General features: G+C 30.6%; 2 protein-coding genes across 4 annotated transcripts in view; one reads left to right on the top strand and one right to left on the bottom strand.

The window, feature by feature from the left end:
- Window positions 1-59: 59 nt before the first annotated feature.
- LOC100882796 (dynein light chain Tctex-type protein 2B) lies at window positions 60-2113 on the top strand. Its single transcript, XM_012279383.2, has 4 exons — window positions 60-418; window positions 800-933; window positions 1030-1163; window positions 1305-2113. Exons 1-4 carry the CDS (start codon window positions 249-251, stop codon window positions 1350-1352), a joined length of 486 nt encoding a protein of 161 aa, XP_012134773.1. The 5' UTR covers window positions 60-248; the 3' UTR covers window positions 1353-2113.
- Window positions 1465-12577, bottom strand: part of LOC100883944 (uncharacterized) — a 32328-nt gene continuing 21215 nt past the window's right edge. For 2 of the 3 annotated variants that reach the window (XM_012279381.2, XM_076535972.1), the window contains 7 exons: window positions 10303-10414; window positions 5500-5551; window positions 5121-5205; window positions 4959-5052; window positions 3534-4495; window positions 3059-3262; window positions 1465-2831 (listed from right to left, as the gene is read on the bottom strand). In XM_012279381.2, coding sequence (XP_012134771.1) covers window positions 2697-2831; window positions 3059-3262; window positions 3534-4495; window positions 4959-5052; window positions 5121-5205; window positions 5500-5551; window positions 10303-10414 — 1644 coding nt within the window. In that variant the 3' untranslated portion in view covers window positions 1465-2696. The remainder of the gene's footprint in view (window positions 2832-3058; window positions 3263-3533; window positions 4496-4958; window positions 5053-5120; window positions 5206-5499; window positions 5552-10302; window positions 10415-12577) is intronic. The other variant, XM_003700611.3, reaches the window with a different exon arrangement.

Below are 12577 nucleotides of genomic sequence, written 5' to 3'. Positions count from 1 at the left end.
GATTAATTTTAATAACAAATATGAGAACAATTGTGCTATTAACATCTTAAGGTATAATGTTTAAATAAATTTCAGCGTTTGAAACGTTCGATAATTTGTTCGATTTAAATTTCGCGCTATGTCGTTGCATGGAAACAGCGTCTTAGTGACCGTTTATATTCAGAATTGATTTTAACGTGCAGCTCGTATAACCTGACCATATGCTAGAATTTTGCTTTTTGTAAAGAGATTTCATAAAATTAAAGTCAATGGAGGAGGAAGAAAATATTGCGAGTAAAGAGTCCACTCCACCAGAAAGTGAAGCTCCCGCAGAAAAAGGAGAAGAAGAAGAAAAAGCACAGGTGAATGTAGAAGTTCTCGAAGCTGCAGAAGCTGTGACATCTCAGATTTATCAAATACGTCCACAACTACACGAGAAGTACTTTGATTTAATTTTATTTTTATTTTGCAATGTTGAACTATCATTTTTTAAGTATGTTAACAACTTACTCTGAATCTGTACAATTTTCTTAATAAATTATATTTGTCATGCTTTCTTCCATAATTTTTCTAGGCCGATTGAATCAAGTGTCTTTATTTTTATTTATTATAAAATTTGTTTATTAAATATACCCTGCAATTGTACAATTAAAAAGATATACATTTTAATTTAACAGTATTCATTTAGTAGTTTTATTGATCAATGTTACTGATTTATTCAAACAAACAAAATGTATTCATAAGATCGTTATTATAGTAATCATTTTTTAACATTATGTTTATTATTATGATATAAAAGTAGCAAATACTTTGAATACAGGTTTAAACCTTTAAGCGCTAAAGAAGTTATACATAATGTATTATTCGATCAGCTTTCTACAAAGACTTATGACGCTGAAGAAGCTGTTCAGTGGACTAAGGATATAGCAGATCTAATTAGAGAAAAAGTTAAAGGTGAAATTTCATTTCTGAAACAAGTCTTCAAAATTTAAAGCCACTTAGTTTTACTAAAAGTATACCTATTTTAAATAATGTTCTATATACTTTTAGAACTAAGTTTCAAACGTTACAAATATATTGTAAATGTGGTTTTGGGTGAGAAGCATGGTGCTGGGGTAAAAATGGGTACAAGATGTATTTGGGATGCAGAGGCAGATTCATACGCGTATGATAGCTTTATAAATGTAAGGATAATATAATCAATTTTAAACATTTAATTTATTACATAAATGCAAAAAACTTGAACTCACAGGATTAACTGTAGATTAGGTTGAATTTCAGTCTTGAATATATTGTAATTAGATGCAATAATAACATTTTTTCAGGATACAATATTCTGTGTCGCTACTGTGTATGCTGTATATTTTTATTAAAAATGAAAAGTGGTGTCATATCTTCAAATTTATTACAATAAAGTACACTATGTATTAATGAAAGTATTATTTGAGAATATGCCGATGTAGGGGAAGTAAATATGATCTCATAGAAGGAGCAGACACTTTATTAACATAAAAATTATTATTCATCAACACACATTTGATATATTGACATGGCACAATTTTTACACATATTTAAACATATTATTTTTATCTATGTATTTCATAATACATGAGCTCATGATTGTAATGAGTCTGTATTATATTTATACTTCTTGTGTATCATTAACATTATTATAGCACCATAATTCACGGTATTATTCTATAGTTACAAAAAGTTTTTAATCGTGAGTAAAGGCACCTACTATCATGGCTATGACTTTTATTTATATTTGTTTATATTACGATTGACTTAAATTATTAAAAATGTGTTGGTAAAATAATTGTATTAATACATTTTTCGAATATTTTAAATCCATTCATTCAAACATAGAATTTTGCAAATATATAAGTGTATAAATACATACATTGCAATGTTTTGTAATTAAAACATAAGTGATATTTGTATGCTTAGTAACATAATGTAAATACATATTATACTATTTTAATATTACATTTTTGATTCTATAATCATACCATTGAAAACTGTTCCAAATCTTAAAAAATTTTAATGCGAAGTGAGAAGTGTATGTAGAGTATTATACAGTGTATGAGAAAATGTAAAGTTTGTAATAAATATTATAGTGTTTGTAATAACATTGGAGGAAAAATAAATAAGTGTTTTTAGCTTATAATGTTGTGATATGATATGATATTAGCAAAACCCAGTTGCTTGATAATATACAACAGGATACATCTAACATTATATATAGAAGCAAAATAATAAAAAGAAAAACTTAAATAATTTTGTATTACTAATAGTTCAGCAGTTTTGTTTTGAAAAATTACATAAAACAAAAATAGCAATAATTTAAAACAATATTGAAATATATACTAAAATAAAATCTACAATATCAGTGATTTTATAATAACATTATATAAGTAAGAAAGCTTAATATTAGGCCTTTTTTGTTTATCAACCTTGTCAAATTAAAATTATATCAATTTTAATCGCACGTTTATTCAGTGTTATATACACACAACATTCGGGAAACGAAGAACTGGGAATTATTTATTTTTGAACTAGTTAAAAGTTTCCAAAATTGTAATTTTAATATTGACTTTTGTCACATTTTATCTCGGCATAATGGAAGATATATGATGAATTTAGATAGAGATTCGTGTACGGTATAACTAGTCGGTTATCTAATCGATTAACAGGTTAACATTGATTAAGTTAAGTTACATAATTACGCATGGCATGGCACAACAAAGGGGTAGACAAACAGGAACAACACCGCCACCGCTACTGGTCTTTGTCCTGCTTTTACTAGATGCTTCATATTCATATTTTCCTTTAGCTTTTTCCCATCGTCCCTACAAAATAAAAAAGAGAATAATTGAATAATATATATATGTAGAATCACTGTTATTCAACTATAATTCCTTGTATTGCAGTACTGCATTATATCCCTAGCACTTGTTAGTCAAAATATCTTGTAGCAATTTTTTTAAATAGAATGCCAATTTCTTTTTATTAATATTTTTTTATACAATTATATATTAAATGATTTTCAGTTGAAAATATCAGTTTGTTTACTTACTCCAGATTGAGACATGCCGCTACTGTATTCTTCCTTTTTAGTGAATTCCGCCGAACCAGGAGGATAATAAACCGGAGGTCCAGCGACATTTTTACTTTTCACTTTGGGTGGTGTGTGAGGTATAAAGTCAACTTCCTTTTTAACAGCGGGTAAATCCTTTTTCTGTCCTTTCTCTCTTTTCTCAATGTCCTCTAATACTTCACGCTAAACAAAGAAACATCTTGTCAAATAATTTGCAATTTATATTTTATTATCATACATATATAGAAGTGACAATTCTTATTATATTTTTACAGTTGTAGTTGCAGAAAATTTTTGGGAAATTTATTGAAAAGCTCCATTTGTTTCAATTAACTCCTATGTATATATATATACATTTGTCATAAAAGAAAGTGTTAACACAAAAATTGAATAAATATCATCTCAGAAAAATTTAACTTTTCATTCAAGTCAATATATTAAAAAACAAAGTTACCTCGGTATCAGAAAATGACGCCATAAGATCTTCCAGTTTTTTAGGAGGACTCTGTTCCTTGGTGGCAGGTTTGGAAGGATAGACCTGAACGCCACCGGTTGGGAAGGGTTTCGGTAACAAAACTTCGTGGTCCTCAGCATTCTTGTTCGGCGGTACAGTTGTGGTCGTGTTCGAAAATTTATACACGGTCGTGGTGGATTGCGGTGAGGTGGTCTGCGGCGATGTAGTATAATAATTAACCGGTGTTCCCGGTTTATCGGGTGTCGGGTATCGTCCACTAGACGGTGGCCTGCTAGGATAGTGTTCTTCGAACCGATTTATGGTGGTGTGAGTCTCGTTTATGATAGGCGGTTGATTCTGGTAAATTATCGGGCCACTCGGATGATCTGGTCGATCACCTGGTGGATGTCCATTGGGGTAGGTGCCATCTACTTGATAGTATTTTTCGTTTCGCGTTACTGTTGTTTTGGTTTCCAACGGAGGAGAGCCAGGGTGATAAGTAGTTACTGGTTGCACCGGTGGACTACCGTGGTGTTCTTCGCGGAAGAATTTAGCTTCCTGGTGTATGGTTGTGGATTTCTTGGTGATGTCCGTCACTGGCGATGGACTGCTGTATCTAGTTGGTGTTCTAGGTGGAACATTTTCAGTCACGGTTTGATACGTGACCATCTTATCCGTGGCGGAGGTTGAACCTTTCGGTATTGTGTACGTGATAGTCTGATCACCCGGTAGCACAACAGTTCCTGGTACATTGCTACCTGGCAGATACGTTTCTGGCGCTCCTGGTAGCTCGTATGTGTAGGTTTTGATGGTGGTTGTTACTTTCGTGTTGGGACCCGGTGCCAAGTTAATCGGTATCGCTGGCGTTGGCGATGGAACTGGCACATACTCCACGTTGCCATATTCTTGGGCGCTGCTGTGTACTGTGGTTAGTGTGTTTTGTACTGGTTCTGTTTGGTAACCTACAACATTCATCAAGATGCTATGATCGCGAAAAATATATTTTTTCTTATTATGATCAAAAGAATGTCCATTCAGCAGATATTTTTTTATCAAATTTTAGATGGTCCACTTTTAGATTTCTAATGTATCATGTACTTATAAAGTTCTTTTGGATCGGCAAATCTAAATCTGATGTTAAAAGAAAATATTCCTCTAACAAAGATTTAATTGTACGAATTTATTATTTTTATCTGTGAATCTTTTTGAGAGTATGATCAATTTTAAAATTAAATATAAATTATGCGTTTTACGATATTTATGATGATATAAATTATTATCAGTACCAGTCATTAAGTTAGATATTTTTCAAGATCAGTGGTCTTATTGCTACTATACCAGTTACCTCGTTTTGATTTAACGAGTATTAAATTTCAAAATAAATACTTTAGCAAATAATTTTTGATACTTTTGCTTCAGACTTACTCGAAGATTCATGAATGTACTTCACGTCTCTTTGTTGTGTACCTGGTAAGGGTGAGGTTTGTTTCGAACGAGACGTAGTAGTATCGCCATACATCTAAAATATATATTCATATATTTTTCCATTTTGATTTTAGTCGTTTCAATATAAAATAGTATACAAACCAATTCTCTGTTGACTGTTCTAGTAACTGGTTCTAAACCACTGTGAATGGTGCTTTCTTCGTAGGTTCTTTCTCGAATATCATCGCTGTAAATTAATTTTGAAAGTCAAAATAAATTTTATCTAATCAAGTATTATATTCAGAAATTAAATAAAACTAATGATATGCTCGATCTCATAATTCATATTAAAAGGTATTACGCAATAAATGTATATTTGTAATAAGTATTTGCGTTTTGTTCGGACCTTAAAGATGTCAGAAATTTGCAACTAAATCTTCTATTATAATAGAATGCACAATGTACGTATAGATTTCTTGGCGATTATTCAGGCGTTTCTAATGTTAGACCAGAAATATTTTGTTAAACGATTTGTACTTACATTAATGCTGTACCAGTATTGGTCAATGCATTGTCTGGAGTTGTCCAGGAATCTGTAACATAAAATATTTACCTTTAAATTTTTAGTGTCTTATTTGTAATGTTATGTAAAACGTAATTTTATGGTGCATTATAGTGCAATGATGTTTAACTTTTGACAAATTTCAGAAAAGGCAATTCAGTCAATTGTTAGTTTACAATTATGTAACTGTAATTCATCGCTAAATGTTTCTTAAATTTTGCTGTTCGATAGCCTACTTTAATCTATAAATTGACATTACAATTTTATATTGTGTTGTTACATATATGAATCATATATACATATGTCATTATGTATATTAATAATAGTGTAATAGAGATCGTTGAAATTTGTATCCATCTAGACAATACTAAAGCAAAAAGATCTGTTCAAATAAAACAAAACAAAGACAAGTCTATAATAGTTTACAGATTTTATTACATTTATTATCTAAAAAATAAGAGAAATAAATTTCGTATGATTTCGAAATATCCTATATATGTATAATAATTTTATCCTTAATTACAAAAGCCATAAGATATTGTTTAATTTCCTATCGTTACGTTATTAATTGTATACTTACTGTTAAGTATTTTCAATGTGCCAAACGAACAAGAAAATTTATTACTAAGTATTTTCAAAATACATAAAAAGCTAAAAATGAGTTCTTTCGTATTTATCAGAAAGACTTTAAGGATAATCTGATCATTTCATTGAAACAACGGCCATCACCCACTGATTCAATGACGATCATCATCCTTGGCTCACGTCGCTGATATTTTGTTTCTTTTTTGACATTTCCATTTTTATTTTCCTCTTTCTCAAGTATAACCAGAGGGACAGAGAAATCGGGTCAACCGTCTGTTACACGCAGCCCTAATATGGATACGCTTGTGTATCATGTGTTACCGCAAAGAACACACACTCTGACCGCTACGTCACTTCCATATAGAGAGACATCCAGCACGGAAATCTTCTACGTGTAATGGCGTTGCCGTGTTACCTGCGTTCATAGTTCAATGAAATCTCATAGAATCTCAGTAGTCGCAACATCCACGACAATGTTGTACATTTTCCATAATTGCTGAACATGCATCCAGTGTTTGCAGCGATATCTTACGTCTTTTATCAGATTAAAGCAAGATAAAAAATAGAAAATAAGGAAATATGTGGTTCTTTAGGCAAATAAGATTTTAGTAAGTTTCTTGAGCTTCGAGGATGTTAAATTATTTTAGGGTAGTTATAGAAAGAAAGGAAAAGCGTAAGTTTGTTGTACAGATTGTTTACTCGAAGTAATCGTAGAATAATTTTTATTAGAAGAGTTAAACAGTATTTTATGTTATAACTTTATCTTATTGTTATTGTTAGAGACAATATTTCTAAGGACTTTTGAAAACTAATATAAAAGTTTCTTATATGTAAAAAATGATAAAGTTGGACCTTGCAATTTTTAACTAGCAATTTTTGAATGTATATTGATATAATTATTTGAAGATCACTGTGATTGTCCATTATCTTATCAATGCTAAGAAAAACTGAATATTTGCAAATGGCGGCTAAATTGAAGTTGAAAGTCCATTTAAGTTTTAATGAGTCCATTTGAAGTTTTACTTCAAATTAGCGAAATTACTAAATTCATGAGATTAATAAGAAATTATTAATAATACTTGTGTTTCTAATGAGCAAGATTTTCCAACCTGAAGATATTGATTTTCTTAAAATTTTCCGGGGTCGTAGATCAATGTCTTTTCTGAGGGGTGAACAGTTAATACTTCACTACTTTGATTATTCATCACCCATAAAATTTTATTCATCTTCATAATTGAAGATGTTTAAGCGAGCACACTTCAATGAGACAACCCTCAATAACTCGAGAACCTCTATAAAGTTTTGTTTCTTTTTAATCATTTCTTTCGCTCTCTGTGAATTTATAGTATGCATTAAATTCTTTTTTAGAAATTGTCATTTCGTTAAACAGTATATTCTTATAAATATCTTGACGAATATTTAATATTGAACTTTTCCAAATTGTCATCTTTCTAAATAGAATTTTTTACAAATATCTTGACGAACATCGAATTCAATTTTCTCGAAAACCAAGCCTTACGTGACGGAATTTTATTCGATATTTTCAACCTAATTTTTTTGCTCAATTTTCTTCGTGGAAGCACCAACTACTGACCCTGTATTACAAGACGTTAAAAACGGGTCATATCTCCATCTTTTTTAAATATTGATTCATATTGAAAAATTAAATTTCTCTCTAAATGATTACAGTTAGAAAATCGTACAAGTCTCCATTTTTTTTTTTAAATATTAACTCACATTTAAAAATTCAATATTTTTCTAAGTGGTTATATTTAGAAAATCATATAAGTTTCCATGTTTTTTTAATAGTAATTCACATTTAAAAATTGAATGTTTTTCTAAGTGGTTTATTTAGAAAATCGTACAAAGCTGCATGACAGATTTTCGTTTCTTGAACCTCTTCTGTTCAAAAATTCCGATAAGTCGAAACGATAAATTGAATAAGTGTAATTTGACTAAAATTTCAAACTAAAATTATAGGTTTTTACAAAATTTTCAAAGAACAGAAAAATATTTATACCGATCGAAGAAAGTAATACGAAAGGAATTTATTTCAGCGTCCATTTCATCGATTGATTTCGATCGAACGTGTGCGAATCGAATTTTCCAAAGATCTCACAGCAGACAACGAACCTCCCTCGTTTTGTCGTTCTCATTGTTAATTAACCGTATACCTGCAAGGCCGTTCCGCGCCTTAAAAGGAGCGACACGAGTGACCAGCTCCCCTTCCTTCCACGATCGTTTAAAACGCGCCAGCGCTTGCGCGCGATTCCTTGCAAACACGCCTGAGGGTTTTGTAGCGGCGTATCCGATACTTTTTACCAAAAATTGACTTCCCGTTGGAACTCATTCTCCTTCATCGATCCCTTCTCTTTCCTCCCTTTTCCTTTTATTGCATTACGTTATTGCGTATGAATTTTAGTATGAATATTGCATACTACCGATTTCGAGAATAGAAAGTTAGATGGATTTGATGACAGAAGCACCGTAAAATAACCGTCACGTCAAGATTTATTTTTTTTAACACTAGAACTACTAAACAGTCAAAATGACTGGTTTCAGATTTCTCATTTTATATTACAAAATTTTATTGCCGTGATTTTTTGGAAATGTCTGTTATATATTGTTGAGGTAAAAACTAGTTCTATATGTTACTTGATGTTATAGTATTTATTTATTTCCCTTTTCATTTTATTTTTCATTCTTCGATAAACGAGCATTTAATGTCGGTAGTTCTAGTGTTAAAGATTTAGGTATAATAATAAAAAATATATAAACACTGTTGTTTGTTACATTATGTTTATGCATCACACGTGTCATATAATAGAATCAATTAAAAAATGCTTATTTCAAATTATTATATTAAATAAAATGGTGACTGAGCGTCATCCCTCAAACGCAAAGGATTAATATGAAATAACTAAAAAAAAAAGTGAAATATTAAATTTGGGAATTTGGGAATTTGGGAACTTAGGAACTTGGGAACTTGGGAATTTCTGAATTTGGGAATTTGGGAATTGGGGAATTTAGGAGCTTGGGAATTTGGGGATTTAGGAATTTGGGAATTTGGGAACTTGGGAAATTGTGAATTTGGGAATTTGGGAATTTTCTGTTTACAGTAAATTTCCAAATTCTGATATTTTAATATTTAAAAATTCCCAAGTTCTCAAGTTTTCAAATCTTAAAATTCTCAAATTATCAAATTCCCAAATTACCAAATTGCCAAACTGCCAATTTGCCAAATTCCCAAATTCACAAATTTCCAAGTTCCCAAATTCCCCAATTCCCAAATTGCCAAATTCCTAAATCCCCAAATTCCCAAATTCCCAAATTCCTAAATTCCCAAATTCCCAAATTTCCCAATTCCGAAATTGCCAAATTCCTAAATCCCCAAATTCCTAAACTCCTAAATTCCCCAATTCCCAAGTTCCCAAATTCCCAAATTCCTAAATCCCCAAATTCACAAATATCTAAATTGCCAAACTCCTAAATATCTAAATTCCCAAATTCCCAAATCCCCAAATCCCCAAATTCCTAAATATCTAAATTCCCCAATTCCCAAATTCCCAAATTGCCAAATTCCTAAATCCCCAAATTCCCAAATTCCCAAATTCCTAAATTCCCAAATTCCCAAATATCTAAATTCCCAAATTTCCCAATTCCGAAATTGCCAAATTCCTAAATCCCCAAATTCCTAAACTCCTAAATTCCCCAATTCCCAAGTTCCCAAATTCCCAAATTCCTAAATCCCCAAATTCACAAATATCTAAATTGCCAAACTCCTAAATATCTAAATTCCCAAATTCCCAAATCCCCAAATCCCCAAATTCCTAAATATCTAAATTCCCCAATTCCCAAATTCCCAAATTCTAAAGTTTTAATATTCCAAAATTCTGAAATCATATAATCCCCAAATTTCTACATTCCGAAATTCTAATATTTTAAAGTTCTAAAATTCTAAAATGTTGAAATTCTTAAATTTCGAAATTATCAAATTTGTAAAATATTTGAAGTATTTAGAGCCCCTAAAAGACTTAATTTAACACCGAATCCAGCCACATATTCAATATAAAAAGAAACTTATTCTTATTAGCTATAATCGTACATTTATTACACGAATTATTTTTGTAATTCCTCTCTTTGCAACTATCAGTAATAAAACCTTAGATTATAAATGTGAATAACCAAAGAACTTACCGATCGGTTTTCCCTCAAGATTCTTGTTATATTGATACGACACTTGTTTATAAGCAATCGTTTTACTTTGACCAGGTTGTACCTGAAACAGAGGAATGTTTCCTAAACACGACTGAAAATTGATTTATGAAAAGTCAGTTATTTATTAATTTGTTTCTACCATTCATAAACTGACAATGTCAGATCTTGTTGTGAGAGCAAGATTATAAATAATCAATGAATCTTTTTTCATGAATGAACAACATCGAATGATTCATGAATTATGTTCAGTGAGTCTTGTATATGCATTGAATGTATAATGATCTTTATCGAACACATAGGTGTATGAATTATTTTTTTCGTTCATAGAAATAATGTTTTTTATTTATGTTTAATATTAATATTTTAATAAAGTTGCTGTATTTTATACCTAGAGAGTGTTCAATTTTAATTAGTTTACTATTACCAACATCGACAAATTTTTCTATGTAAAAATATTTATTTTCAAATATTCTTCAAAGACTGAAATAATAAACGTAATGTAACGTACACGTTTATTATTTTATATATTCTGCCTATAGGATGTTTTAATTAAATTGATTTATTATTATAAAAACAAGGAAATTTTACATAAAAATATTTATTTATAATATTCTTCGAAAACTAAGGACTATACTTAATGTAACGATCACGTTCTCCATCCCGCATTTTTTATTTATAGGTCGTTTTAATTAAATTACTATTACAAATTTTTTACATAAAAATATTTACTCAAACATTCCTGCAGAGACTTATGTGATTCATATTTGTACGTATACTACCGTCCATAAGTACCCGGACACTTGGTTTTGTTACATAAAACATAGTTGATATTTGCATGAAAGGTATTTAGGGTTATCATATCATCTGTAATAATTATTATTATCTTTTTTGAGGTGTCTTAACGTAATAGAATTAATTTTTAAGTACAAATTATACAATGAAAGTGTGAAAGTAAAATTCATGTCCAGAAGTACAAAGTCCAAATTTGTGAATCTAATGAAACGCTTTCGATTCTAAAAAAATTTTAATTTATACTGTGTTTCATTTCTATGGTGCAGAACGTATTCAGGGGGTTCTTCGATATGTTTCAAGTGTTTGTAAACTGTTGGTAGATGTTTAGGTTCCTTCAATGGAGATAAGAATGGAGGTAACGCTACGCACTCGACAGTTTCGGTTTAGTTCGTCTGCAGCTTCTTTTCCATCGAGCTATGAGTTCCAAACGAGAATTATCAATCGAAAAACGTTCCAGTATTCTGACCTTCGCAGAAAAAAAAATCGATTTTAGTTACTGTTGCAGATACTTGAATAACTTTGATGCAACGCGAATGCATATTTCGCTTGTGTCCGGATACTTATGGACGGTAGTGTAGGTCTGTAAAACGAAGAATCACTATACGTTTAACGCGAAACATGTGGGTTGTAGCTAGACGACTCTCCTTATAAGACCGTAATTATAACGAACGTGGTACGCAAGATGCGTTGGCGGATCGGTAACAGTGTTTGAATCACGTAGAATTTCTGTACACTCAGGGCCAATGAATATTTCATCGAGACGACCATGTTACGTAGGCAATCGTGTGCTACCTTTCAAATCTTTCAAGCATATTAGTAGTACAATCAAGTTTCAAAATATTTTGTCATTAGGTCTTGATTTGTCTTGATGAATCTTTAAGTGGCTATGTAAAACAGTAATCAGTATACGCGTTAAATACGTAATAGAAATATCTAATTTATCTGGTCTGTTCAACTATTGTATATCGAATGTAGAGATATATCATAAAATAATAAATTTTGACAAATAAAGTTAACACTAGATTTACGGACAATTTTTATAAAAGTAGAAATTCATAAACACAGATGCACAATATCTCTTTGTACAAAAGTAGTCTATTTATATAAAAATAGATGAAAGTCTACTTATATAAAAATAGGTAAAAGTCTACTTTATACAAAAATGGATAAAAACTGCAAAGTTTGAAGGATTGTATTTTTGCAACAAATCCAAAACCAAATGTCTAATTTCACACGAATCATTTTTGTGAAATTATTTGGAACAAAATGAAAAAGCGATCGATCTTGCAACAGAATGACATCGAACAAAGTTACATTATATGAACAATGAACATCTATTTCATGAACAAACGTTTCAACGTTCATTTTCTCCGATGTTTCCATTTCACCTTGATTTTACAAAAGAATAAAACATCGGTCATTAAATTCTCATAAGTGAAAACGGGTTCCATAAACGACTGTC

This window comes from Megachile rotundata, chromosome 1 (assembly GCF_050947335.1).
Source record: "Megachile rotundata isolate GNS110a chromosome 1, iyMegRotu1, whole genome shotgun sequence".
NCBI lineage: Eukaryota > Metazoa > Arthropoda > Insecta > Hymenoptera > Megachilidae > Megachile > Megachile rotundata.
Note: the sequence above shows the minus strand (reverse complement) of the source record. Positions and strands in the feature narration are given on the sequence as shown.